This window comes from Cydia pomonella, chromosome 20 (genome assembly GCF_033807575.1).
Source record: "Cydia pomonella isolate Wapato2018A chromosome 20, ilCydPomo1, whole genome shotgun sequence".
Taxonomy (NCBI): Eukaryota; Metazoa; Arthropoda; class Insecta; order Lepidoptera; family Tortricidae; genus Cydia; species Cydia pomonella.
Window position 1 is genome coordinate 1,988,861 of NC_084722.1, and position 27,966 is coordinate 2,016,826.

A 27,966-nucleotide genomic window follows, 5' to 3' on the forward strand; every position below is an offset into this window, starting at 1 on the left:
ACTTATCCCGGTCCTGGGGGCCTACCGCGAAAACCGAAATTCGCAAATTGCGGAGATCTTTCTCTTTTACTCTTAGTAAGACGTAATCAGAGTGACAGAGAAAAATGCCCGCATTTGACGAATTTCGATTTTCCCGGTAGCCGCCCTGAGCCAATCTCATCCAGAAGTGACCCGCAATCTTCCGAATGTCGTCCAACCAACGAGCCAACCACCAAAATTCACTAATTACTAAGGCACTCAGCATACGGCGCGTAAGTAGCCGTAAGTAAGCGTAAGAGACGCGTAAGCGTATCGTAATACGCGCGTAGAACGAGAGCGCTACGAGCACGTACAAGTTCAAATAAGTCCGCACTAGCGTCGTCGTAGCGTAGCGTATGAGACTTCTGTCATCATTACGACCGGCGTGGCGTGATACAGGCGTAAAAAACAAAACTTCTGACAGTTCTGACATAATCAAACAATAAAAATCTTCACCTGACGAGAGAGTAAGCTGATAAGCTCGTCGATACATCCACCGAAGACATCAGACGCCAGTGACGCCAAGATTTCAACTAGTGAGGATTTCACTTATAAAACGATTATTACGCTTACGCGACGGTTACGCGAAGCTTGGTGCCCAGAACTCTACGCGTCTCGTATTCGTAACGTTTTAACGATACGCTGACGCGATGCTTTCGCTACGCTCCGTGTGCTGAGGGCCTAAGCCCTACATGTTCAGAGCCCTAGTCAACCGTAGTAGTACCAAAACAAGGTTGTGAGGTTCTGGTTGCCACCTGATTTACTAAAATATAATAATTATTGCTCTAAATAAATACTCAACATACCAGAAATTGTCGATTTGTCGATTCCGTATTTAATTTTGTACCTAACAGATTTACTGACGTCAATGCAACTTTCTGTCATTTATCAATGACAAAATTTATTTACGCAGCGTTTATTTACACTTCGGAGAAGGGGAAACTGAATGGCATTGATTTTTTTAAATAAAAAAGTAATTAATAGCGTTGTTGTAACACGGACATCATATTTAAATCCACTAAACAATTAAAAACGATCAAATTCCGAATATCGATCGTCCGATATAAGAGCTCCCCGCGGTTTTCATCGATTTTTGGCGAGTTTTGAGTCGTTACTCCTTTATTTGCACTACAGATAGAATTATAAGACAAACGGCTATCGGTTCTTTAACCTTTTATCTCTATTTTTGTCTGCCGGATTTTGAAAGAAATTAATACTTACTTTTTTATAATTTTTATAAACATTGTCTAAACAAACACTATTTACGTAACTAGATTGCTATGAAGGATCTTACATATATGAGATCTACATATTTGGGTTCGTCTTTGACGTCTCTAAAAATTTGTCAGAGAGTTTAATTTTAAATTAATTCACAAAAAAGTTATGGCCAGAAAACCAGTTTTTTGGCCTAAAATTCTTCAACTTTGATGCCAAATATCTCGAAGATAACGACTTAGACTTTGAAGTAAATATGGGATACTATGATCAGCTACTAAAACATTAGAAAACTAAGGGATTCAGATCGAAGGTCATTGGCGTTAGGGACCCCCTTAACAGGCCATAAGGCAAGTGTACACGCTCGTAGGGGCCTTATCAGAAAAAAAAAACATTGATTATCTCAAAAATGGAGTTAATTAGAATACCAGTTTCTTTGAGAAACTTACTTAATTTAAGCTCAGGAATTAACAGACTTAAAAAACACCGTGTTCATATGTTTAGCTACCGTAGCTATCGGGAAAGGATATCTAGGTGATTGTATTTTAAACTCTAGAGAGTAGAACTGTTTTTTCCGATAAAAGTAACGATAAGAATAATAAATAAATTGCAAAACCAATAGTTGAATGCTCTGAAACTTATAGCATATTAAATAAGTAATAAAATTATGTCCCGACGAGAATTTTTTTATTAGCTTGGCATTTTTTTCATTACTCTGACATTTGCGTGTACAGTAATATTACATTACTATAGAGGCCGAGAAACGAAGGGTTGCAGGCCAAGTAGATATACCTAGATGGACGAGCGTAGCGCGATCGGATAGGGATACGCGGCCGGCAACCCCGTTTCTCGCCGAGATTTGAATAGTGCTTATCTCAAACTTCCAATGAAATAATAATAAAAATAGGATGATCATGATTATTTCATGTCTTAAAAAAGAAAAAAAGGCGTTGAACCAACTAACCAAGAACACTCAAGATTCAACCAAGATCCAACTCTTTAAGAAAAGGAAAAAATACAAGACCTGTATTTGCGAATTCGAAGGTTTCATATTTCCGTCATATTAACTACATCTCTTTAAATTTATAGCTCATTACAGTCATTCCTCGGAATCTCCTTCCTCAAACAACTTGTGTCGATTTAAAACACTCCCTTCGGTTGTGTTTTAATTAATCGCCACTCGTTTCAAATTTCCTATTTTTCGCACTCGTATCGTAATGTACTATTATACAATCGTGATATAATAGAGAGCTTTTCAGTCGAGTACCGTGTTTTGGCAACGAAGCTTGCTGAGTATATTTTAGTACAATAAATATTTAGTAGGTATAAGGTATCTTCTTCCTCGCGTTGTCCCGGCATTTTGCCACGGCTCATAGGTGCCTGGGGTCCGCTTGACAACTAATCCCAAGATTTTGGCGTAGGCACTAGTTTTTACGAAAGCGACTGCCATCTGACCTTCCAACCCAGAGGGTAAACTAAGCCTTGTTGGGATTAGTCCGGTTTTCTCACGATGTTTTTCCTTCACCGAAAAGCGACTGGTAAATATCAAATGATATTTCGTACATAAGTTCCGAAAAACTCATTGGTACGAGCCGGGGTTTGAACCCGCGACCTCCGGATTGCAAGTCGCACGCTCTTACCGCTAGGCCACCAGCGCTTCTCTAGTAGGTATAAGGTATGTGTATAAAAAAAAAGATTTTTTATAAATACGTATCGAAAGAAAATTACAATTTCTTTGTCAAATAAATATAAATTGATAATACCTATTACACACATATGTACAGTCAACCAATTAGAATCCTAGGCCACTATAGAACCTTGTCGCTTTAACTACTCTAACATGACATGCATCACTCAATAAGCACTGTCGTAGAAGTCATTATGACATGGTTCTATAGTGGCCTAGGAATCAAATTGGTTGACCGTACATCACATCTGTAAAACCACATACTTTGGATAAATATTGACCATTCTGTATGTACGGGGATTTCCACCTTGCAAGTGAGATCACCTCTACTATAAGGTAAAGATTTTTTTAAATACGCCTTTTGATCAAAAGATTTCCTCTTAAACTCAGCCTTCACGAACAGGTTTTAAATTTTAGGGCACAGCATTTGCAAGTCCTAATACATTCACTTCACTAATTCCTTTTTCAAATGTTGTATTAAATTAGAATGCCTAATAAAAAATATTGATCTGTACCCCTAGTGTAACTTTGATCGACATCATAACGTGACGAACGCGTTTGCGTTAAGTCTCATTTTGTATAGGATTTTGAGGTTCCAAAACGTCCCGCTTGGCGCGCTCTTTCGAAATCCAATACAAAATGAGACTAAACGCAAACGCGTACGTCACGTTTGGAAATCGAATTTAGTTACACTAGGGGTACAGGCATTTTAGTGAAAATTATTAACTGTGTCCACTGTAGCATCATAATTTAACAAAGACCTTCTTTTATTAAATAATCACACACGTACATTTGAAACCTAAATACAAATTACTAAAACAATAAATGTATCGCTAAAAAAAACTGTCACATATATACGAACTTGAAAAAACATTTCACTTTAAAAAAAGCGCGCGATAAATAAGACCGAGTAGTGACGTCCCGCCTTATCGAGCGGTAACCGTGTACTGTCAATATGATGTGACTTTTCTGCAATCTTAAAATCGGCAAATTGACGTATCGATCACAGGGATTTATATGCAAAATGTACACATTTCTTTTTCAAGGAAATAAGATGTATAGTTTTAAGGTTCTGTTCAAATATTTCCGATAGTGTGTTTTTATTTAGGATTTGTTATTTGGATTCTCTGAGTAAGCCAATATAATTATAATTTAAATATTGAATTTACAGAATACCACTAACAACTTTCTTACATTTGGAAAATCCGTTATTTTTCTTATGTGTTTTAGGCAAACAGACATCTAGTTATATATGTACACAAAACGGCCAAAAATTGTTAGGTTTTCAAGAATTTCTTAATAACTGGTCTTCTTAATCAATTTTAGGTATATTTATTAGGTTAATAACCGGTGTTTAAGTTAGTCCGTTTTTTTGCATTATCTAGCTGAGTTTGTTGACATGCTACCACTTGATCACAATGCTGTTATCGTACATTGAAGACAAGTACGTCTTTCGAATGCTAAAAAACGAAGTATAATAGTTACTTTTAAATATATTTAAACCACGGAACTTCAAACATTAAATTTTATTTAAGATGTAATGAACGACTTGAAAGGCGATTAATATTACGACATATGATAGACTTATTTCATAACGATAAGATTTCTACTCAGATTAGCAATTATATGTTAATCTGAGCAAGATTTGATAAAAATTATATGCATTATGAAATTGTCTTCCGTAAATTGAAACTACAATATGCCACCTTAGCAACGTCTAAAAAAAAGCGGCCAAGTGCGAGTCGGACTCGCGCATGAAAGGTTCCGTACCATTTAAGACGTATTAAAAAAAATCTACTTACTAGATCTTGTTCAACATTTTACCACTTTGGACACACATTTTACCACTTTGGAAGTGTCTCTCGCGCAAACTATTCAGTTTAGAAAAAAATTATATTAGGAACCTAAATATCATTTTTGAAGACCTATCCATAGATACCCCACACGTATGGGTTTGATGAATTTTTTTTTTATATTTTATGACGTATTAAAAAAAAACTACTTACTAGATCTCGTTCAAACCAATTTTCGGTGGAAGTTTGCATGACAATGTATATCATATATTTTTTTAGTTTTTTCATTCTGTTATTTTAGAAGTTAGGGGGGGGGGGGGGGGGCACGCATTTTACTACTGTGGAAGTGTCTCTCGCGCAAACTATTCATTTTAGAAAAAAATGATATTAGAAACCTCTTACTAAGTTTGAACAGTATAGCTCTTATAGTTTCGGAAAAAAGTGGCTGTGACAGAATCGGACAGACAGACGGACATGACGAATCTATAAGGGTTCCGTTTTTTGCCATTTGGCTACGGAACCCTAAAAAGTGAAACAGAAAAACAGTCTCAAAGGCATTTCAGTTCTTTGATTTCATTGATTCCATTCCATATTTATAATTGTATTTTGTTATTTTTATTCATTGCAAATATTTGACATGTAAAAGTGTCCCTGTGGCCTATTTGCTGAATAAATGTGTTTGTTTGTTTGTCACACGTCATCATCATCATCTCAGCCATAAGACGTCCACTGCTGAACATAGGCCTCCCCTTGGACCGCCACATGTACCGGAAGCGACCCACATCCAGCGTCTTCCGGCGACCTTAATAAGGTCCTCTGTCCATCTTGTGGATGGTCGTTCTACGCTGCGCTTGCTAGTCCGTGGTCTCCACTCGAGCACTTTTCGACCCCTGCGTGCAATGTGGCCTGCCCATTGCCACTTCAGCTGGCTAATCCGGTGGGCTATGTCGGTGACTTTAGTTTGTCTACGGATCTCCTCATTTTTTGTCACACGTACGACTTTAATTTATGTACGAATATCTTAGCGTGTTAGAGTTCTAGTAAGATCAGTACCCCTAGTGTAAATATTTTCGACAGCGAAACGTGACGTACGCGTTTGCGTTAAGTGTCATTTTGTATGAGATTTTTGACTTTCCAAAACGTCCCGCTTGGCGCGCTGTTCAAAAACCGCTTCGCTATCGACTAAATTTACACTAGGGGTACAGTTAGTGTGTCTACAAGGAAAATACGAGACCAATTAGTATGCTCACTAGGATATTACTGTAATAGCCACACAATATGTCTGACCTTGGTGACAAATAATAACATAATTAGCAAAAACCTTTATGTTGCCGTCGCGTCGCCTCAACAATATTTTGAACTCTTATTGAATAATATATTTATTTCAAGAATTTGGCATTACATGAGCAGCAATTGATCCCCACACTAGGATCAGCCTGTTTTATAAGGTGCGGCGCGCGCACGCGGGCGCACGCACAGGCGCCGGTCGCGCGCGCGCACGCTCTACTCAACTCCGTGCTCGAGGCACACCCGGAGTGTGACTTGTTTGTGAGTGCAATCGGACGACTGATGACTGAGTGTAAGAGAGTGATAGAGCGAGAGATGCCTGTAAGTAGTATTATATAATGTGATTATGTAGATACTTTTGTACTCAATTACTGTCTCCCAATTTGTGCCGCTGTGGCTTTAGCTGTTAAGGTGCAATTGTAAACTGATTAAATAAATAAACAAACAAATAAACAAATAATAAGGTGTAGTGATGGGAAGCAACCGTCAAACAAACAAACAATAGTTATTTGTGCAACAAGAAAGGAAAGTTGGTTTTTCTTGCGAGTGTTGATTTAGAGTCCCGAGTAAGCAAAAGATTCTAAGTTAGAATCTTGAGCGTGGTGAGTGACTCAAAAACACGAGACGTAAACAACTTTGCTCTCGTATGACACATACAACTTTTCACCTCAGTAGTGAGAACATGTTAAAGGCATCATCATTATAACGAAAGCTTCTAGAATTATTCATGTATTCATGGCCTTCACTAAATTAAAAAGCTACTTTGTCTCATTCCCTGGAGTGACGAAAGTAGGCTTGTTCGAGCTGGTTAGGTGAAACCATTTATTCAGCAAATAGACGACCGGTTTGGCCTAGTGGGTAGTGACCCTGCCTACGAAGCTGATGGTCCCGGGTTCAAATCCTGGTAAGGGCATTTATTCGTGTGATGAGCATGGATATTTGTTCCTGAGTCATGGGTGTTTTCTATGTATTTAAGTATTTATAAATATTTATATATTATATATATCGTTGTCTAAGTACCCTCAACATAAGCCTTATTGAGCTTACTGTGGGACTTAGTCAATTTGTGTAATAATGTCCTATAATGTCCCATAATATTTAAATAGGCCACAAAGGCACTTTTACATGACATATTTTTAAGAAACTCGTTTTTATAATGTGTATGTTGTGTCCTAAAGCACCCCAGAGGTGCAAAGGGCCTTCACAAGCTCGCGCCACGCCTTCCTATCTTCAGCTCGTCCTCTGGCCTCGCTCCAGCTCAACCCGACCGCTAGTAGCTCTCTTAGGACGGACCGTTGCCAAGAGTGTACAGGGCGCCCGGAGCCACGGTTTCCGTCCGGCGGTTTCCACGCGAAAGCTATGGTAGCATTATTCGTTTCCCGTCTTCGAATAGTATGTCCTATTCATCTCCATTTCCGTGTCGCAATTTCTTCGTCAATGGGTGTTTGCCGGGTTTGTTTTTTATAATACGTCGCAGATAATATTAGGCACAATGGCAGCGACATTGCCCTTGTGTACTAATTATAGAGCATTGGAAAGCGGCAGTCGGTTCAATCTTTGTAACGTCACACATTTCGCGGTAGGAGCCGTCATTCTATTGTTTTTGTTGATTATGCAAAGGCAACATTGAAATTATTGGGTTGCATTGCAATATACAAGGTGCCCGTGAGCATTGCAAGACATTTTAACTAAGCATTCCTGGTAATATTTAGAAACTAAAATGTCATATACAATTTTCTGGATTAGGCTTAGTTTCAGAGATAATTAAATGTTTTTCGAAATCATTCTTTCGCCATAAGTCGGTACAAAACACATTTTTGACTGCGGTATTGCCACTTTAAGGTCTAGTCTGGACATACCTATTGATTGACATCGAACTTATCAAATAAAAAAAAACTTTTTAGATAATTTTAGGTTATGTGTTTATCAATAAAAATTACGTTTTATGTACAGGAGTGTTCAAAAAAAGGAAAAAAAAAAACAAAAAATTTTTTTTTGTCGAATTTCACAAAAAGTCATATAACATTTTTTGCTTCTGTTGCCATCAGGAATGCACCGTTAAAATCTCTCGCAATGCTCACGAGCACCTTGTATAATATTATATTAAATATTTATCCATTATAATTAATATTTATCCATTTAAATAATAATTATACAAAGATTTTAAAAAGTAAAGATGTCTTTTTTTTTAATACTACTTCGGTGGCAAACAAGCATACGGCCCGCATGATGATAAGCAGTCTCCGTAGCCTATGGACGCCTGCAATTCCACAGGAGTTACACCCTCGTTGAGCTCTGCTAACCTTACCGGCAGGAACACAACACTATGAGTAGGGTCTAGTGTTACTTGGCTGCTGTTTTCTGTAAGGAGGTACTTCCCCAGTTGGGCTCTACTTTAGATCTGGAATGAAATCCGCTGTGCTGTGCCCTACCACACAAAGCGAGATGACATTCACAATGCCCATGCCTCTCTTTTGGACGTAGTTTAAAGACATACCCGGGTCCAATGCCTATCTCAAAATCACGAATTGTATGGACTTATATAGGTGATGGTATCAAATGGGTCGAAGATCGACGATTTCCTTTCCGTTCCGGGTTTCCGTTAATATAATTCTGATCGAAAATTCTCGTTTGATGTCCCTGGGGGGAATGCTACAACGCGATTGGTTGATGAGTTCGCAATTCGCATCACGGGCGCGATTGGTCGCACCTAGTTGCGTTAGACTGCACGATGGGTTCGAATTTGTGCATGACACAAATATAATATCGAATTTGTGCTGTAAGTACTACGAGTATCTTTAGGTAGTAATTATAAGTCAATGTAATTACATATAATAATTAGGATTAAATATCAATAGGTAACTAGCAGATACCTATCCAATCTATTCATGTTCGAAGCAGGTATATTATGCTACAGATTTTATACCAGAAAATTAGCACATTGGTTGACATTGTCACAAGCGTTTCCGTAAATTATCACATCTAGGTGTTAAAAAGGTTCACCTAAAGCCCGACCAGAAATATATGATCATTGTCAGGAGGGCGCTGTTATTCTCATGTATAGGGTGACAGTTCAGTTTAGTATGAAAAAAATAGTTCCAATGAAATTCCGCAATATGGCGCGTGTTAATATATTACTGGTCAGGCTTTACGTCTTGCTATACGTCTATACAGCTTATATGTATATCAACTTGCACTCGTGTGATTATTTAAGATTACATAGCAATTTGAACCCAATTAACGTGGCTTGAAGCGTGAGCAACTGAACCACACTAATCGTACATGTCCAAATTGGCAATTTGATAATTCGTAGCAATATGAATAACAACATTGTTAAATTTATAGAAAATTTCACTATAAGAATGCAAGGTTAAACGTATACATGCAAACGCATGTCATGTGTTGCATCAGCTGCATCACCCATATGTTGTGTACTATGTACATTACGTTGTCGCTCTAAAGCGCCAATTACATCCACACTTCGCGATATCGAGCCCGAAATCAGTCCCGATGTCGGGCCTGATAATCGTTTTCCGTTTCACGGAATATCAGCACATCTTTAAAAATATTTGAAATGTAAAAAATACTTTGTGTCTAATTGCCAAAAATGTGCAACGTTAGATAATTTTGCATATTAACCATTTTTTTGATCGATTATTGTTTATTTTTTGGTCATAACCGATTATACAACCGGTAATGACATTTGTCCGATATTGCATACGGCTGACTAGCTAAAGAAAGATTGGTGGGATGCTGTTGTTCTCTGGCATTACTTAATGAAGAAGTGTAAATGCATCGCTGTTAAAAGTCAATTCAATAGTGTGTTTTATCTTGAAAGGGATCACATATCAGTTTACGCTGTCGCCATACCATATTCCACTGTAATCAGATATCTAGTATGTACCGGTCTGCAACTCGCAAAAATATTCATTAGGAGCACTAGCAAATTTGATTTTAAATTAAGCTCATTTGTTACTATTTCTACTATTGAGTGATTTCGTAGATCCTATACGATTTGAATTGTATTTAGAGACCGATATAAAACGATAACTTTCTACTAAATAAGTTCTAGTCTACACCAAATAACGTTATTCAATTATCAAAGATTTCAAAAGAAAAGGTAGGATCGTTCATATAATTCCAACGGAACATACTCGTTTGGTGTGTCTCGGTGGAATTATCCAACGGGATTGGTTGATGAGTTCGCATCACGTGCGCGATTGGTCGCAACTAGTTGCGTTGGACTGCACGCTTGGCTCGCATTCGTGGATAGCGGTGCCACTGACACCGCTGTTCTGGCACCATTCTTAGTGCCGTAAGGTCCAATTTTTAGGGTTCCGTAGCCAAATGGCAAAAAACGGAACCCTTATAGATTCGTCATGTCCGTCTGTCTGTCCGATTATGTCACAGCCACTTTTTTTCGAAGTAATATATATGTCAACGTCAATAATAAAATGTATTCTAACACTGATATATTATATCTATGAACAGGTCTTACTGGCACTAAGAATGGTTCTAGTTCAGTGGTGTCACTCACGAATTCGAACCAATCGTGCAGTCTAACGCAACTAGTTGCGACCAATCGCGCGCTTAATGGGAACTCATCAATCAATCGCGTTGTGACGTTAGACTGCATGTTTGTATAGAATTCGTGTGCGTGACACCGCTGTACTGGCCCCATTCTTTTTTTTTTTTTTTTTTGAATCAAAAGAAGATTACAAAAAGCCTTAAACTACTAATCTGCCAAACTGCAGTGCAGTGCAGTAGTGCTTCTTATTGTCCGTAAGACTCGTCCTTAGATATATGTCAAGGATTTCTTTAAACTGAAGAAATATACTTAATCGCGTTTAGAATTTTAAAGATTCTACTTAAGAGTATAGTTAATCCGACAATTCTATGATTTAAATGTGGAATAGATGTACTTAAGTAGGATTTATACATGATTTTATTAGGCTTGAGACTATCTGGCTCTTGCAATCAGATAAACTTGAGATAATGGGCCTAAGTAATCTAACTGTTGTTTATTATAGCGTATCTTTTAGTCCTAGTTTTATGAGATACAGTGTACATTATCCACACTTAACATGTTGAGAAATACGTAAGCAAATAATATGTACATAAAACGATTTCAGATAAACTTGAGATTATATGTTGTTTATGGATGCGTTTCAGCGGGACTGGCGGGACCTTGCTCAGCACAGGGAGGATTGGAAAGCTAGAGGGGAGGCCTTTGCCCAGCAGTGGGACACACAAATAGGCTAATAAAAAAAAAAAAAAAAAAAAACTTATTATACCTTGGCTGCCTTTAGCAGTTTTAAAATATGTAATTTCATTCCTAATCTTACACAGACTTGGCTAAAATACCTATCTCTTAATACGTCATTCAAAAACAAATGAATAAAGAATGCAAGCGGGTTATTCGCGGTCATTTCGCATAAATATTTGAGATATGAATCATACATCGCATTAAAATAATTATAAGAGTTTTTTCCTGTTTAGTCTCTGGAGTTTCATCTTGGCTATTATTTAAAAACTTGCTACTATTGAGCAGACGCACAGAATAAATAATACTAGGTACATAAATTACACTTCCTAAAAAACCGAAGTCTGACAGCGATTCAGGGACGAATCATGCTGTCCCTTTCTAATGTATGGCTTTTCCCTTTCGGCTATTAAGGGTTGTCAAAATTCAAGTCATTATTTTATCTGTGATCGTGCACGCATAGGGACGTCAAGTTGTGCCAAACCTAATAATTGCTCGGAGCGATGCTGAGCCGAACGGAGCCGAGAATGCCCGACAGGAGGAGTGTCGCCCCACTGGCAGACGGAAGACTATTGATAGATCAAGATGTGGATCTCCAATTTGAGGATGTTTTCTTCTTTCGTCTTTTAAGAAAAAAATCGGGGTCTTCCACCGAGGACTAAGTACTTTACAAATTTATAGTTATGAGATTTTTACCAGTATTTGTAGTGAAAGAAGATATTACTTGGCAAATTCCATAGTTTCTAGGTCAACGGGTCTATACCCATATCTCATAGTTCATGGCATAGTTAATAAAAAAAAAAACTTTATTTTTATTTTTTTAATTAACTATGCCATTTAGTTTCCCTTAACGTTCTTACCGATACCCCCAAGTTAACGGAATTCAATAAAAACATGGTGTATACCTACTTGCTGCATATGTCCTATCGCAACTTCGCAAGGGAAAGGGACTGATGAAAGATCAATAATGTTATCTGTTAGTGCAGCGCACAGCACCTGACAGGAATTAGCCAATACACAATTCAAAGTGTTAAATCACCACAATTTGTCCACATAACATATTTATTAAATATATTTGCATAAGTGTAATGGATGTATACTTCAGCTAGTCTTTTACTTTTACGCGACTACAAGTGTAGGTATGTAATATAGCAATTGATATGTCACAGGTTTAGGTGTAAGGGACTTCTGTAAAAAATTACTTGTTATACATAATGTAATTCAAGTTATGGCTAATATGGTGTGATTTAATTTAGTCTAATGTGAGAATAAAAGAATTAGAATTGTTTATTTAAACGAAGAAACCTTATCAACATTTAAAAGATATCCTGCGGCCGCACACTAGGCTAGCCTGTCATGGGGCAGCCAGATTCAGTTTCAAAAAAGTAGTTAAAAAAAAATGCTAGTTACTCCGGTAACATACAGCATTAAGAAAAAGACTGCACAAAAAAATTGACAGTGTGTGCTGGCATGTGTTTGTGGGTGGGCATGGAAGGCTAGTGGAGGGAGAAGGAAGTCGCTAGAAATGCTAAACTAGTGGAGCCACCAGCCACCCCACACGCCAATGCAATGCAATGCAAGCTTTAGCAGCTCAATCATGGCAGAATATCGTAGCAGCATCATAATGAATACCACCTAACCATGTGAATCTAATATACACTAGCCATAATAGTAATGCTCTACTGTAGGCTGATCAACAATTTTAACACGGAAGACACGGTATCAGATCTCGGCGGATTTTTATCGATAGATGCGTACCTAAGTTTACTACATAGTTTTGAGCGTTTTGGCCATCACTAGACATTGTTTAGGGATACTGAAGAGTTAAAAGTTTTATGTTAAAATATCCACAAAAACGTTTAAAGTGGTAAAATAAATATTCATATTATTGCGGAGAAGCAAAGCATGCTAAAAGTTATCATTTTAACTAAATCTCAAAATGTTATAGTTACTTGCTATTAAATTGTATAAAACGTTGGCACAAGCTGGTTATTGGTCAATAGGGTAATTGTGGTACTTGAAACAATAAATACGGAAAACTCACCATATAAATAAGATCGAATGGCTTAAGACGCGAAATATAGCTAACTTAATAAATAAATGGTGGATGAATGACCATGATTGTATACGCACAGAACTAATTTATAAGAACACTTATTTTCACTGGCACTGATAGTCTTTATTATAAATCCATTAGTAATCTAATTATATTTTGCAAATTAATAACATAACCTAAGTCATTGTCACACAAGCACCTCCGTCAAGGGCGCACAAACAGCTGTTTTTGACTTTGCAAATGCAAAACATCGCTGCGCTACTACGATAACGTAGTGATTATATGCTCTTTGACTACGATTTGGTGCCCTACTCACTCTTTTCTCGCTCAAACTAAAATTGAAATATATATTATTCATTTAAAAATCTAGGCATGATGGGTAAAAGTGGTTGTGAATTATATTCATTTATATAATTAGATTAGATTTTAATTCATAAGAAATATTAATATTGTAAAATATGAATATAGCTTGGCAATAAAATTACGTATTTTTAAGATATGGCAATGTCACAATGACACGCAGGCTGCTGGCCGCTTGTTAGATTTATTTGCTGATAAAATATTACTAAAAACTACACCCTATTTGTAAACATACAGAGTTGCTTTTATAATGAGGAGTTATAGCTGAATGAGTTAAAATAGTTTTATTCAGATACGACATTTCACTGATTGAAAATGACAGCACTAAATTATCAAAATTCAAAAAGATTAGTCTCAAAATTACAAAATATGTAACATATTTCACATAAACCCGTATCAAAATAATTACATGCTCAACATTAAATCTTTGCTTACATAAGACTCTAAAGGAAACTATCTAAAAGCCAAATATGGATTGAAAACTGTTACCTAACATCTGATAGCGTAAATGGTCATAATAATAAATAAATTAGTATACGAGACAGCCTTGAAGGTGGTCAATGAATTGAACCAGTGCACGCCGCCTGAGCACGACACGACGGAAGTTGATTTGGTCCTGATATAATACCATTTAAGTATGGGTAACGATGGGGACTTTTTCCGCGATACTAAAGTGCGGTATTTAGGTAAGTTTCCCTGTTCTTTAGAGTTTTTAAGTATACCTAATAATTTTTGTAGGCAGTAAATATTAGATTAGGTACCTAAAAGTTTTATGTAGTCCCAGTTCCCCAAATTTTATTTACAATAACAATATACATAATGGATAATCAGAGGTATTACTATTTATTTAAAACTTTATTGCACAAAAGAAAAACTTGATGTACAAAAGGCGAACTTAATGCCATGAGGCATTCTCTACCAGTCAACCTTATGGCGAAGCAGAAAAGATTTACTATAAAAAATAAATAAGTAAATAATAATAATTTATTTCAGACTCATAAAATCTTATAACTAGCTTAAATGTAAAATAAGCCCTTGGGGGACAGTACCAAGTATGCTGGCGGCATTTCTACATTGTATCGCAATACTGATATGTTGTGCTAGGAAGCTGCCAGCTCTTCGGTGACCAGTTATGTCAACCAGACTTGTAACTATATTTGTTTACAAGTAATTAAAATTCGTGAAGTGAATTGTACCATGTATATTTATTTATATTATTTGCAATACATCCAGTTTTTGAAATATTAGCTGCCATAGATTACTTAATAAATTTTATGGTACACAATTATTTATGGTAAAATATTACAGAGTGCTTATGATACGTGATAAAATAACAATAACAGATACAAATGCGGATTACTCACTGTTCGTCCCTGGTGATGTAAAAGTCACTGAACAGATTCATGTTGCAGGCTACGCCAATGAGGTTGGCGAGGCGTTCCGGCCGCTGGTGTCAAGGAATGCGGTGAACCTCAGCTACAAGGTGGCCGGGGCTTATGTGCTCGCTGACACTGCTGACAAAAGTTTGAAGATGTTATGGGTAAGTGTATAAAACTGTACTTTATATCTCAAACGATAAAATAGCAGTTTCACTGGCCAAGTTATTGCTTATTATCACAAATCATCATTTATAAGTGTTAATCATAATAATAGATTGGTCAATTATACTGTAATTTTAGTATAATATAAGCTTAAAAAAAATATAAGCTTCCTAAATCATACAAATATGGCTGGTCTGATAAAGACCGCCGGACGGACGGAGGTGCAGTGTAATTCCATATAACGTCACTCCATATAATGATTCACTTCCTATAGCATCGACATTTATTGGCTATAGTAGCTTTACTTTAATATAATGAAAACTCTCAATAGCGTCAAAAAACGTCCGGTCCCTTGAGTGTCGCTCTAGAAAAAGGGACCTTATTGTCGATGGCGCTTACGCCGCACTGCGTCGCGCAGCGTTGTATTTCTATCGGAGCATCGTTTATTACGGCGGAAGCGCCATCGACAATAAGGTCCCTTTTCATAGATAACGTCACATATAGAGTTTACACTGTTACACTTAAAAGGTTATTGTAGGTAATTATAAAAAAAAATAGGACAATCTTACACAAACTCACAATAAGCTCAATAAGGCTTGCATTGTGGTTATTAGACGATTATATATTTAATAAATAGATATACATAAATACAGAAGGAAGTAGGAAACATCCATAACCCAGGAACAAATATCTGTGATGAACACACAAATGGATGCCCTTACCAGGATTTGAACCCATTATCTCCTCCTATATAGAGACCCACTTTCTATTATCAACTAAAAAATAATATATTTTAATTTTATATTTCAGAGGGAGGGTAAAATCTCAAGCATGATTATTGGCACAGGCGACGCCCTAATCTGGCAGACCCTGGCCTCCATCCTCATCCCCGGAGTCACCATCAACAGGTATGAGAAACCATCGTCTATGTCACATCTATGTCAGAGGTGTCCGAACTACGTCCTGCGGGCCAAGAATCCTGGGTGAATCAACTTTTTCTTGTCACTCATTGCCATGGTTATATTCTCAACCCCTGGTTTTATGACAAATAACCAAACATGCATTTTTAAGGTTTGTATAAGCCCTTTCCATCATGTACAATACATAATTTAGAGCAGGGGTGGCCAACTTGATTAGACCCAAGAGCTCATGTTTACTAACGAAGCCCTCTGCGATCTACCAATTACATACTTCTTGAAACCTTAAATGAATCCGGCCTACGTATTTATATTTTTTGCCTTGCCACGATCGACTGGATTAATAGTTGCGATCGACCGGTAGATCGCGATCGACCTGTTGGCCATGCCTGATTTAGAGGATATATATATATATATTTTATAGTCTTACTAGTTTACCAACATAGCTGTGCAATATACTTAATAAGATAATTTTAAGTATAAGTACTTACTTATTGTATAATAATAAATGGCTGTGCCCTTACAGGGTCTGTATTCAATGTAATATATGATATGAGCAATAAAAAAATTGTGTTGCACTCGGAGGCAAAGTTTGTTTAACCGACAACCGACTGAGACTTGAAACCCTCGCAACGCACAACATTGAAGATCTTTCTGGATTGACCCATTGGTTGACTGGTAGAGAATGCCCTAAGGCATTAAGTCCGCCATTTGTACCATCATGTATTGTGCAATAAAGATTAAATAAATAAATAAGATCCACTTCCCGAACCACTTGCTACGCTCGTGGTTCAATTTTGAAATCTTTCGCTTGCTCGGATATCAATGTTAGCACGAGCGGTTAAACAATAACAAAAACAAATACCTAACTATTTTTTCCAGGATCGTCTTCTATACAGGCCGAGCACTCAAAGGTAAACCAGTGCCTCCAGCAGTCCAGCGGTTCGCGCCTGTTGCAGTCGGCCTGGCCTGCATCCCCATCATAGTCACTCCCATCGACCGGGCAGTTTCCATGTTCATGAACGCCACATACAGACTTATCTTCGGACACCACCATTAAACATTTATTGAGTCAGGTAACTTCAACTTGAGAATATGAATCACTATGATTTTTTTAAAATCTCACAATATTCTTGGTATTTTTTATCTTAGAACAAATGAGAAGTGCGGTAGAGGCTGACCTCGTGAAAAAATCAACAAAGTTAAACTTGACATTCAGGCTAATTAGAACGTATACTGATATCAGAATGATATGTCTTTTAGTTATCGTGCGTCTTGATTAAGGCTGCACCCGACGCTAACGACCTCGCGCGTGTGGGCGGAGCTTATACCCCTCAGCGCTCCCCCGCTGCGAAAGATCGAGCGCGCAAAACTATGCGTTTGGAATAGAATTTCGCTTGCTCGCGCGCGCAACGCAGCAACACGACTTGCCCCGCACTGACTATTTTATTTTCTTTATTTAGGATTACCAACAGATCTTACATGCTCTTAAATCTATATGACAATCAGAACTGATGTTTATCTAATTATAGGTAACTAAAGGGAATTATAGGAGAGCGGGGTAATGGTAGGAACCTAGGCGGGATTTAGGCATATTGTTTTATAATTTTGAAAAAAGGCAAGAAAACCAAATAATTTTATAGTGTTTTGTGAGAAAGATTGTAAAGTTTCATATATTTTCGATAAAAGTTGCAGTAGTAATAAGTAATCCAACTGAAAGAAATAGAGGTGACTTTAAGATTTTTTTTCTTCATTTATTTAAATTAAAACAGATTTCAGGTAAAAACATTACATTGCTCATAAAATATTTATATATTTTATCTTGTATATTGTTATATATTTTTTCTGCTCGAAAAGTGTAATATTTAATATAAAAAATGGTTCAGAGTAACTTAGTTTACGGTATTTTGCGGGAGGAGGAACCTGAATGGTATAGAAGGTACAGGCAAGGAACAAAATCTCCATATACCAAAAAGTGTCCGACAAAAAATCATAAATAGGTGGCGCTACAATACCTAGAATACTTGAGAAAAAAATCTAATCATAGACAGCGCACTTCACTCCGTCAATAACGCCTAGGTTCTTAGCTACTCTAGCGCTACTCTGGAGAGATTTGGAACTATTATTTATAGCTGACAGCTGGACAATTTTGCAACAATTCTGCCTAAGGAGTTTCTGTTCCTTGCCTCTGCCTTCCATACTTAATGGCATCTAACTGATGTCATTCCGTGTCAGCGTACTTTCGAATTGGCCTGCTTGACACTTCACGTCAATTATTTGAATACACATTGGAGGATCTAACAACTGGAGTCGTCTTACCTCTCACGAAAACCTCTGCCAATGGCCATATGTATGACTATGTCTGTCTGACATGGCTATTTGTACGTTATGTACACATAGCCATGTATTTGAAGTGCCCTTCCCTCGCAATAATCGGCAGAATTTTGTACAGAAAATTGCAGACAAGGCGTCTCCAGTAAAGGTGCTGAAATAATGGAGTTGGCCGGCCGAATTATTTAACAGATGGCGCTAGAATAGGTTGGTTAGGTAATAGTAAAAAAAACCGGACAAGTGCGAGTCGGACTCGCCCACCGAGGGTTCCGTACTTTTTAGTATTTGTTATAGCGGCAACAGAAATACATCATCTGTGAAAATTTCAACTGTCTAGCTATCACGGTTCATGAGATACAGCCTGGTGACAGACGGACGGACGGACAGCGGAGTCTCAGTAATAGGCTCCCGTTTTATCCTTTGGGTACGGAAACCTAAAAAGTAAAAAAAAACCGCATAGTATTCGGTCCATAGGACAGACAGACAGACATTGGCGTCAAACATATAACACCTATAATTAATATGAATAATAATTAATTAAGGTTGTCTTGAAGAGATCGCTTACAGCGATAAGACCGCCTGTTGCTACCTTTCTTTACATTGTAAATCTGTTTTTAAATTTATTTTCTTAGAGGTGCAATAAAGAATATTTACTTACTTACCTCTCTTTTGCATCGAGGTTTAAAACAAGATAGTGATAGTAGGTTTAAATTTAATTTGAAGGCAATAAGTTTTTGGCAAAAATGACATATTTGGCACAAGCTTTTATCGCTGACTGTACTTTTCTTTCCACAGACAATTGATACTCATAGAGACAATTCTAAAAACCCCAAAATACGTTGGTTGTGTTGTTTTATCACAGAGTTCCTACGACCACCTCCTGTCTCCATCATCAGTTCAGCTCTATAGTACCACAATATTGCATTGCAACTTACATATGTATGCAAATTTTCAGCTTCATTGTAAGTCGGGAAGTGGGTCAAATTTAATTTGCAAGATTTGACCCGTACATAGGTAAATTGCGAGTAAAAGCTTGTAATGATGAAGAAATAAGTTTTTGGTAAAAATGTCATTTTTGGTACTAACTTTTATCGCTGACTACTTTTCTCTACAGGCAACTGATACTCATTGAGACATTTCTAAAAACCCCAAACACAATTAGTTTGCGTTGTTTTATCATAGAGTTCCTATGGCCATCTCCTGTCTCCATCATCAGATCAGCTCGATAGTACCATAATATTGCATTGTCACCCAACTTACATATGTATGCAAATTTTTAGCTTCATTGGAAGTCGGGAACTGGGTCAAATTAAACTTGCAAGATTTGACCCGTACATACATCATAGGTACAGTCAACCAATTAGAATCCTAGGCCACTATAGAACCTTGTCGCTTTAACTACTCTATACATGACACGCATCACTCAATAAGCACTGTCGTAGAAGTCATTATGGCATGGTTCTATAGTGGCCTAGGAATCAAATTGGTTGACTGTACATTGCAAGTAAAAAAAATAAAGCTTGTAAAAATGCATTTAGACGCTAGATGTGCAAAAGGTATATCTTTAGAAACTCGCTTTCTCAATATTAGACGTTTGTTGGCTTTAAGATGATTAATAGAAATTACCAAAATTAATTAAGTACATGAAAGTTATAGAATTGATGATCAAATAATCGGACAGACAGACGGACATGACGAATCTATAAGGTTTCCGTTTTTTGCCATTTGGCTACGGAACCCTAAAAAAGGATAGGTTACCTAGTCCTCTCATTTAGGAAAATAGTTAGTTGGTTGGTTGGTTGGTTGGTTGGTTAGTGGTTGGTTGGTTGGTGGTTGGTGGTTGGTTGGTAATAGGGCTGTAGTTTGTACCACAATTGCCTACATAATTATAGATATGACATAGTAGCAAAGACGTGTAAAATCAAAGACAATTTCGTGCTTCGAATTTGACAGCTAAACTACCACGCCATCTGTTTTGGGTGCCAAACTAAGGAGTACGTTTTTTTCTTAGACTACCTCTCTTTTACAAACAATTCTCTTTGATTGTTGTCATAGTACCTACATAATTTGTACAATAACAATACAGATTATCAAACAAGTAATATTTGCACTGAATGTCATTGATGAGCTTCACACAATTGTAAAAAAAGCCTGTCAGTTTTATACGAGCAATTTCGAAATAACGCAAATTTTGTCTGTCAACTAAAAACTAAATACACTATTATATTCAATTGTTTGAAACATTGGGTTTCATATAAACCCCGCAATCAATCGTTTGATTGTTTCGAACGTTGGCTACATGTATGTGGCCACTAGGGTTCCTAGCGCGCAAATTTAATGCCTCTCGCCTATTTGCTACAATACCATGTAAAATATAATAGCTATTTATTTTTTAAGAAATCCTATTTTCTAAAAGAATTTTCTAATATAGGACTTTAATGTTATGAAGAAAGGGGACGGCTGTTTCTCCATACAAACGTAATCCCCATTTGCCTCTCTGGATGTTGACATTATGGAAAATATTTTTGCATAATGCGATGTATAATAACTAATAACTATAGCTATGCCCATACGTTTCACTTTTTTAGATTTTTTTATTATTCTAAAAATGAGGAGCGAAAAACTGATTTCATACATTTTTTTAAATGCTTCTAACTAAAAAAAACAACGGGTTGCACTCCGGGAGTGCCGGCATAAGTGAAAACTTGAATATTTAACGTTGTGCATTTTTGGTATTTTGGAATGGTTAGGGAATAATTTTGCACGAATTGCTTTAATTATCAGTATAAAAGTACTATCATTAATGTGGTAAAATACAATATTCATTTATTGCGCTATCGTACACAATTTAACACTTCAGAGAACTATTACAATTATTTAAAATTAAAAATGCACAACGTTATTATTCAAGTTGCGCCGGCGGTCTACTGGCTTCAATAACATTGTAACAGTTTTCCGATCAGGTCACGTGTCCGTCTTACGAATTTTCAATCTGACGAATCTATCGATCACGTGACCTGACGCGAGTTTAACATTTTTTCCCCATCACAAAAAGTGCACAGCGCCGCCAAAGAAGTTTTCACTTCAAAAATCAAACGTAGAGGCATACCTGTGGTTAATTCTTTGTTAACCTTCTTTCACTCATTCATTCCAAGTGTTCAAACCATCTCAACATATCTTTCTCAATTTTTGTCACTACATCTTCGTTCAGTCCACACTTTTCCCTTATCACACTGTTCCTAATTCTATCTTGTAATTTTACACCACACACACTTCTCAACGCTCTCAGTTCCACTGCATTCACTTGACTCTGATGCCTCTTTTGCCATACCCATCTTTCGCTACCATACATAAGTGTAGGCATCAACACCCCTCTATGCACAGCCAACCGTGCTTTTTGCGTCACCTTCTGGCTGCTCATAAAAGCGTTGAGTGCCCCATTCACACGATTTCCAGCATTCACTCTCCTTTAAATGTCTTCATCATGTTTACCGTCCCTAGTGAACATTTTTTTTTTATACTACGTCGGTGGCAAACAAGCATACGGCCCGCCTGATGGTAAGCAGTCTCCGTAGCCTATGTACGCCTGCAACTCCAGAGGAGTTACATGCGCGTTGCCGACCATAAACCCGCCCCCCCTCGTTGAGACATGGTTCCCAGATTCACAAACTCTACAACAAATGTGTCAAAATATTTTCAATTATATGAATATCCAGAGAGGAAAATGAGGACTACGTTTATTTCGCGCGCGTCCTCCGTTTTTGTCTTATTATAATAAATAAAATTGTAAGTGGCCTTAACTACATCTAGGTCTAAGAAAAAAAGTCCAAATTTAACTCAGTCAGTACATTCTATTTCTTGGCTTACTATACTATACCATACTAACCCCCTTATTCATAAAACTTTACGGGCCTGATTTTGTTAAATTATGTTTATCCCTTTCTGGCAAATACAGAAGTCAAAATGACAGATAAAGACAAACGATTCATAGATAATTCTGGCCAGTAACGCGTTTATGAAAAACACCATAAGATACTTCCACTATCGTATCCATCTACAACTGCAATTCTGCATCTTAAGAGGAAACGTTAGTGGTCATTTTTCCATACAAACGTTCTCGACATTTTCCTCTCTGGAATTTGGCCCTTATATGAATATTTTTATATGAGTTCAATATTACCAGTACCAGTGTCTTTGATATTCTTGTTCTATAAGAACTAGGTTACTTCAAACAACGCTAAAAACGTCCAAATAAACAGACGCCTAGCATACAAAATCGGCAACAATAAATGCAAAATAAAAAACGGTCAGAAACAGATAATTTATTTCTCAGTTTTGAATGATTCACGGTTAGCTTGAACTTCAAACACCGAAAAGCGACTGCTAAATATCAAATGATATTCCGTACATAAGTTCCGAAAAACTCAAAGGTACGGGCTGGGGTTTGAACCCGCGACCTCCGGATTGCAAGTCGCAATATCGGAATCTCATAAACAATATAAAAGGTAGTGACGGTCAGGGATCGGAACCGGTTTTTTGCAAAAACATCGAAATAACCATATTTATTTATTTATTTATTTATACAAGGAATTCCAACAGCTTTAAAAAATACATTAAACTTTTTTGATAGTAGTACAGAGCCAATTACAGGAACTCACAAATAGAAACTGTATATATAATTACAAAGTACACACTAGATACAAAAGCACATGTGACACAAGATATTACAATATGAAATATATCAAGGTTACAATGAATAAAAAGAGAGACCAAGAAATAGATATGAGCAATAAGTAAGAACACTTATAACTTATGAAATTACACTAAGATAAACAACTTATATTCGCATTTAGATGAACAACATGGACCGGGCTCAAATACATTAAAGTTACAGATCACACTCCATAGCATATCACTACCTGCAACATGTTATATTTCGGTTTATTTTATACTCTAAATGTAGGACTCAGTTGTGTTTTCAGATAACGACTTCGTATTATTAGATTGCCTAATTAGAAATGAAGTAATTAACAAAGAACGAAAAAATACCGTTTTCGTTCCCATACAAAAAAAACCGGTTTCCGATCCCTGGTGACGGTTCATATCCCAGTCTAATTAAGTCTAGTAAGTTCTTTCTCATTCCGTCCACTAGTAATTTCTCAGTCCGATTGGTTAAGTTTTGGAGGAGGAAAATGTCGAGAACGAAACCAACGGATTTTTGGATGGAGCTGCAGTTGTCCTTATCGCACATATTTGAAGCTCCGCCTGCGTCTGCGAGACGGGCAACATTTATTTAAATTTCTTAAATCTGAAAAGAGGCTCAAATAATATTTTCTCTTAAAACAAATGCTTGATCTTTAGTCCATTGCACTGTCTTTGCCTCCATAAAGCGGTGGACCAGTCTCCCAAAGTGAGATCGAATCTCGCCCGAAGCAGGCAACTTTACCATTTTTCTTTATTTCTATGTTTAATTTTGTTAATATATAAGTCTGCTGCGAAAAAATAAAGTAAATGAGTTGATGCTAAGGTTCACCTATTTATAACTAAATATTATAACACTGCCATGGGTTAGAAATTAGAAACTAACTATTATATCGCTCAAAATTATTGTAAAATGTAGTACTAGCGCCAATACGGGCAAGTTAGGAACTATTTTAGAATTGTTCGTAGAAGAGAGTAGAGAGGTGCTCTACAACTATGTCTGAAATGGTGTTATACAGGATTGAAAAGATTAGAAATGTTTACATTCTTGTACAGTGGCCATCACCATCAGATATATCATCATCATATCAGCCCTTTATCGCCCACTGCTGAGCATGGCCTCTCTTCTAGTACGCCACTTAATACCAGATGTCAAAACTTGCCAAGCCAAATTCAATCTTGATTTGTCAAAGTAAAGATTCAAAATATAATGGAATGGGAGACCTTTTTATAGGTCTCTGGGCGGCTGCAGACGAACTATTGCCCTCTACTCTCTATTAGTCATTGCTGTGATAATTTAAATAATTCCATAGGATTAGACGCGCTTGTAAAATGTATGTTGCTGTTTGATTTTATTTTAATTACATTTGTAATAATTTCTAACAAGGAAAGGTACCCAACTGTCCGGTTCCGATTTGATTTATATTTATATATGTTATAGAGTAGTCTAAAATAACGGACACGTATTTTTTGTTAGCTGCCCAAACTCAACCTATTGGGAGAAATTGTCCTCCAAAGTACTAAAAAGTTACTAAATCTTCTAACTCCTATAGAAAGTGATGCTCAAGCAACTTGCAAGTTAATGGCTTGTTTGAGTATATGTTTGAGAACAGGAAAAAATAATGTACACGTGTTTTTTTATATCTGCTTAAACTCAAGTTTTCCCAAGTTGCTTGAGCATCACTTTCTATAGGAGTTAGAAGATTTAGTAACTTTTTAGTACTTTGGAGGACAATTTCTCCCGACAGGTTGAGTTTGGGCAGCTATAAAAAAATACGTGTCCGTTATTTTAGACTACTCTATAACATATATAAATATAAATCAAATCGGAACCGGACAGTCGGGTACCTTTCCTTGTAAGTTCATCATCATCTCCTAGCCGTTTTCGACCAGCCGTTTTAGAACGCAGTCGTACCGCTGAGCGCTGGTCGTCTCAGGTGACTGATATAGCCAATTTTTGCAGCAAATGTACGACCACACGTAAGTTAATGGTCATATTAGGAGTTATCTAGGAGCTCTGTAGGCATGTTGTAGAACATAATAGAAAATGCAATTAGAATTTGTCAAATTATACTCGGGCACATCCACTTCGTCAGTAGAAAAGGTGTTATATAAAAAAAATGTAGCGCGTAGGGTCGATTTCCCATAGAAAACTTACATTTCGCGCCTTTTTCCACTGACAGGTTGGATGTGTGTGATTAAAAATTGAAAAAAGTATAAAAATCGGTTATAGCGAGTCGAAAGAATTGTACATAGAGTTCGAACACGTACACTCGGGATGGGGTCGAAAGACCCCATGCAAGGTATGTTTAAATACAAAGTAATAAGCAATAAATTTGTTGAAATTGAAAATTTCATAAGCAAATGTAACAACTATTTTTGAATTAAGTGTATGAGAAAAATGGCATTATTTATTAATTTATTAAAATGTTATACCATAATTAAATTAAATTTCATAATAAAACCAATATTTTGTTGACATGCTTTGAACGAATCTCATTCAAATGCTCTGTTATATTTAAGGTGTATTTGGAATTACGCGAATACACCTTTTATTTAATTATATATATATACACCTAGGTATAATATTAAAATTAAGAATAGTATTGTTATTGTTGCTGAATAAATGTGCTGTTAAAATTCTGTGGTTATTAATTGCGACCATATAGGCTCCACATTCTCGGCAAAACTACACGAGACCGATTTTGCCGAAACCGTGCGAAACCGAGAGCGTCCAATACGCGAGACAATACGAACATGGACGAATACTAACTCTACACTCTCGTATTCGGCAAGTCTCTTGTTGTTTGACGAGAATGTGGAGTCGCTTAAAACTCCTTTGAAAATATCAATAGCAAAGATATTTTAAAGAAATAAAGGCGCACGGTTTTAGTTGATGTGTTTATTTTTTTTAATTTCTCATTCTCTTTAGGCCCCCTAGAGCTTAAATTTTACATACAATGTATGCCCCTCTGCGGCGTCTGACCGTCGTTATCTAAAAACACAACTGAGTCCTACATTTTGAGTATAAAATAAACCGAAATATATGGTTATTTCGATGTTTTTGCAAAAAACCGGTTCCGATCCCTGCCCTACGCCAACGCGAGGATAAACACCATAGAATATAACAAGTCAAATCCAAATTAACGTTATGAAATATTTATCATTCAAATTTATCACTTGAAAGTCAATTCGCTCCGGCTGTGGAAGGAGAGCCGCCTCCTGCCAAGGTTTTCCCGAGGGTCTACAATATGAGGTTCTTCAAAAAAGGAGTGTACAGATAACACTGAGTTGTAGGTGTCCATAGGCTACAGCAGGGGTGGCCAATTTGATTAGACCCAAGATCTCCTGTTTACTACCGAAACCCTGTGCGATCTACCAATTACATACTTCTTGAAACCTTAAATGAAGCTGGTCTACGTATTTATATTTTTTGCCTTGCCACGATCGACCTGTTGGCCACTCCTGGGCTACAGTGTCTGCTTACCATCAGGCGGGCCGTATGCTTATTTTCCACCGTCGTGGTATATAAGAAAAAATTACCACCTAACACAAGGAAGCAGCTCAAAATTTGCATCAAATTTGGGATAAAATGCAACTTTCTTATCAGTTTTCAAAGAATAAAAGCTCCCTTTATTCTTCAAAAACTGATGAGAGACTTAGGTACAATTAACGAGCTGGGTGGTAAAAATGTACATAAGTAGTCATATGAGATATTAACACATTCACTGCCAGACAAAAAACGGCGCACTACCCCAGAAACCGGTGGTCTATAGCTGCGTACAAAACAACCCGCCCAGCGGGTTGTCCGGCATCTGAACAAAGTTCACGAGCGCCCACCAGGTGGGTTCCCGGCAGTGAATGTGTTAAAATATTTTCCCAATGAAGAGATAAAGAGTAAAGTTTGCTCGGTAAACAAGAATGCCTGTTTCGGGTTATTTAATCTGTCAAGTGTCAAGTCATTACGATAACTGTCATATCTAAAGCCTGCAACTAGTATGTTGATTCGTATGAGATTGGGCCACGTATGTACACCGGAACACCTGAAACTACAAAATCGTGTGGCCAGTTCTGCCTGTATTTGTGGAACTGATCCCGCTGATCTTAATCATATCTTTTTTTCTGGTAATTGTAACCTATATGACCGTTCTATATTATTAAGACAGCTGTCAGATTTAAAAGTTCCGTTTCCCACATCTATTACAACACTCCTGTATATTAATGATTCATCTCCATATATATTTAAATTATTGTATTCATTTATTTCACGTCACAACATTAAACTTTAAATTATTTGAATTAACCTTTTCCTGATCCTTTTCCAAAATTCCGTCCTACCCGTTTTACTCGTCTGGCTGAATGGGCTAGGAGCGCGAAGCCATTAAAAAAAAAAAATCTCTGTGACGTGCTGATTTTGGAAGCTTCCATAGGGACCGTGCGCGTTGGAGGGTCTGCCATCTTGTGGCCTGAATCGGAACCATAAACAGGCACATTTACACGTCACGTGTTTTCTTGTGCATAGTAGGTTCTGCCATCTTGTGGGCTACATCGGAACAAAGAACATCAGATTTACGCCTCGCGCCAAAAATCTGACGGCTCCTGTGCTGCCTCCTACAGTTCATGCACGCTCCCTATACCACCTACCGACTAAATAATGTACTACCGTACAGAAAGAAAACTTCCTACAAAACCGAAGTTTGACAGCGAATCAGGGACGAATCATGTTGTTCCTTTCTAATGTATGGAACTATCTCTTTCGGCTATTTATGGTTGTCAAAATGCATGTCATTATTTTAT

The 27,966-nt window shown here is 37.1% G+C and overlaps 2 protein-coding genes across 17 annotated transcripts in view; one reads left to right on the forward strand and one right to left on the reverse strand.

Annotated features, from left to right (window-relative positions):
• Positions 1–15,172, reverse strand: part of LOC133529419 (prestin) — a 50,587-nt gene extending 35,415 nt beyond the window's left edge. For 3 of the 15 annotated variants that reach the window (XM_061867132.1, XM_061867135.1, XM_061867134.1), the window contains exon 1: positions 13,397–13,590. Coding sequence is in view for 1 of the 15 variants with exons in the window: in XM_061867144.1 (XP_061723128.1) it covers positions 15,044–15,084 (41 nt within the window). In the remaining 14 variants the exon portion in view is untranslated. The other 12 variants (XM_061867138.1, XM_061867139.1, XM_061867130.1 and 9 more) reach the window with 9 other exon arrangements.
• On the forward strand, positions 13,687–17,217 carry LOC133529425 (mitochondrial fission process protein 1). Of its 2 annotated transcripts, XM_061867154.1 has the most exons (4): positions 13,687–14,365; positions 15,092–15,219; positions 16,031–16,128; positions 17,020–17,217. In XM_061867154.1, the coding sequence occupies exons 1-4, from the start codon at positions 14,317–14,319 to the stop codon at positions 17,195–17,197; spliced, it is 453 nt and encodes a 150-aa protein (XP_061723138.1). In that variant the 5' UTR covers positions 13,687–14,316; the 3' UTR covers positions 17,198–17,217. The 2 variants fall into 2 exon arrangements, with proteins under 2 accessions (XP_061723138.1, XP_061723137.1); XM_061867153.1 differs by lacking the exon at positions 13,687–14,365 and having other exon boundaries at positions 14,926–15,219.
• Positions 17,218–27,966: the final 10,749 nt, after the last annotated feature.

Excerpts from the sequence above, each read along its gene's own strand:
- LOC133529425 (XM_061867153.1), top strand. The coding sequence starts at position 14,971 with ATGGTAAAATATTACAGAGTGCTTATGATACGTGATAAAATAACAATA. Across the intron at positions 15,220-16,030 it reads AAAGTTTGAAGATGTTATGG|AGGGAGGGTAAAATCTCAAG; the intron begins GTAAGTGTATAA and ends TTTATATTTCAG. Across the intron at positions 16,129-17,019 it reads CCCGGAGTCACCATCAACAG|GATCGTCTTCTATACAGGCC; the intron begins GTATGAGAAACC and ends TATTTTTTCCAG.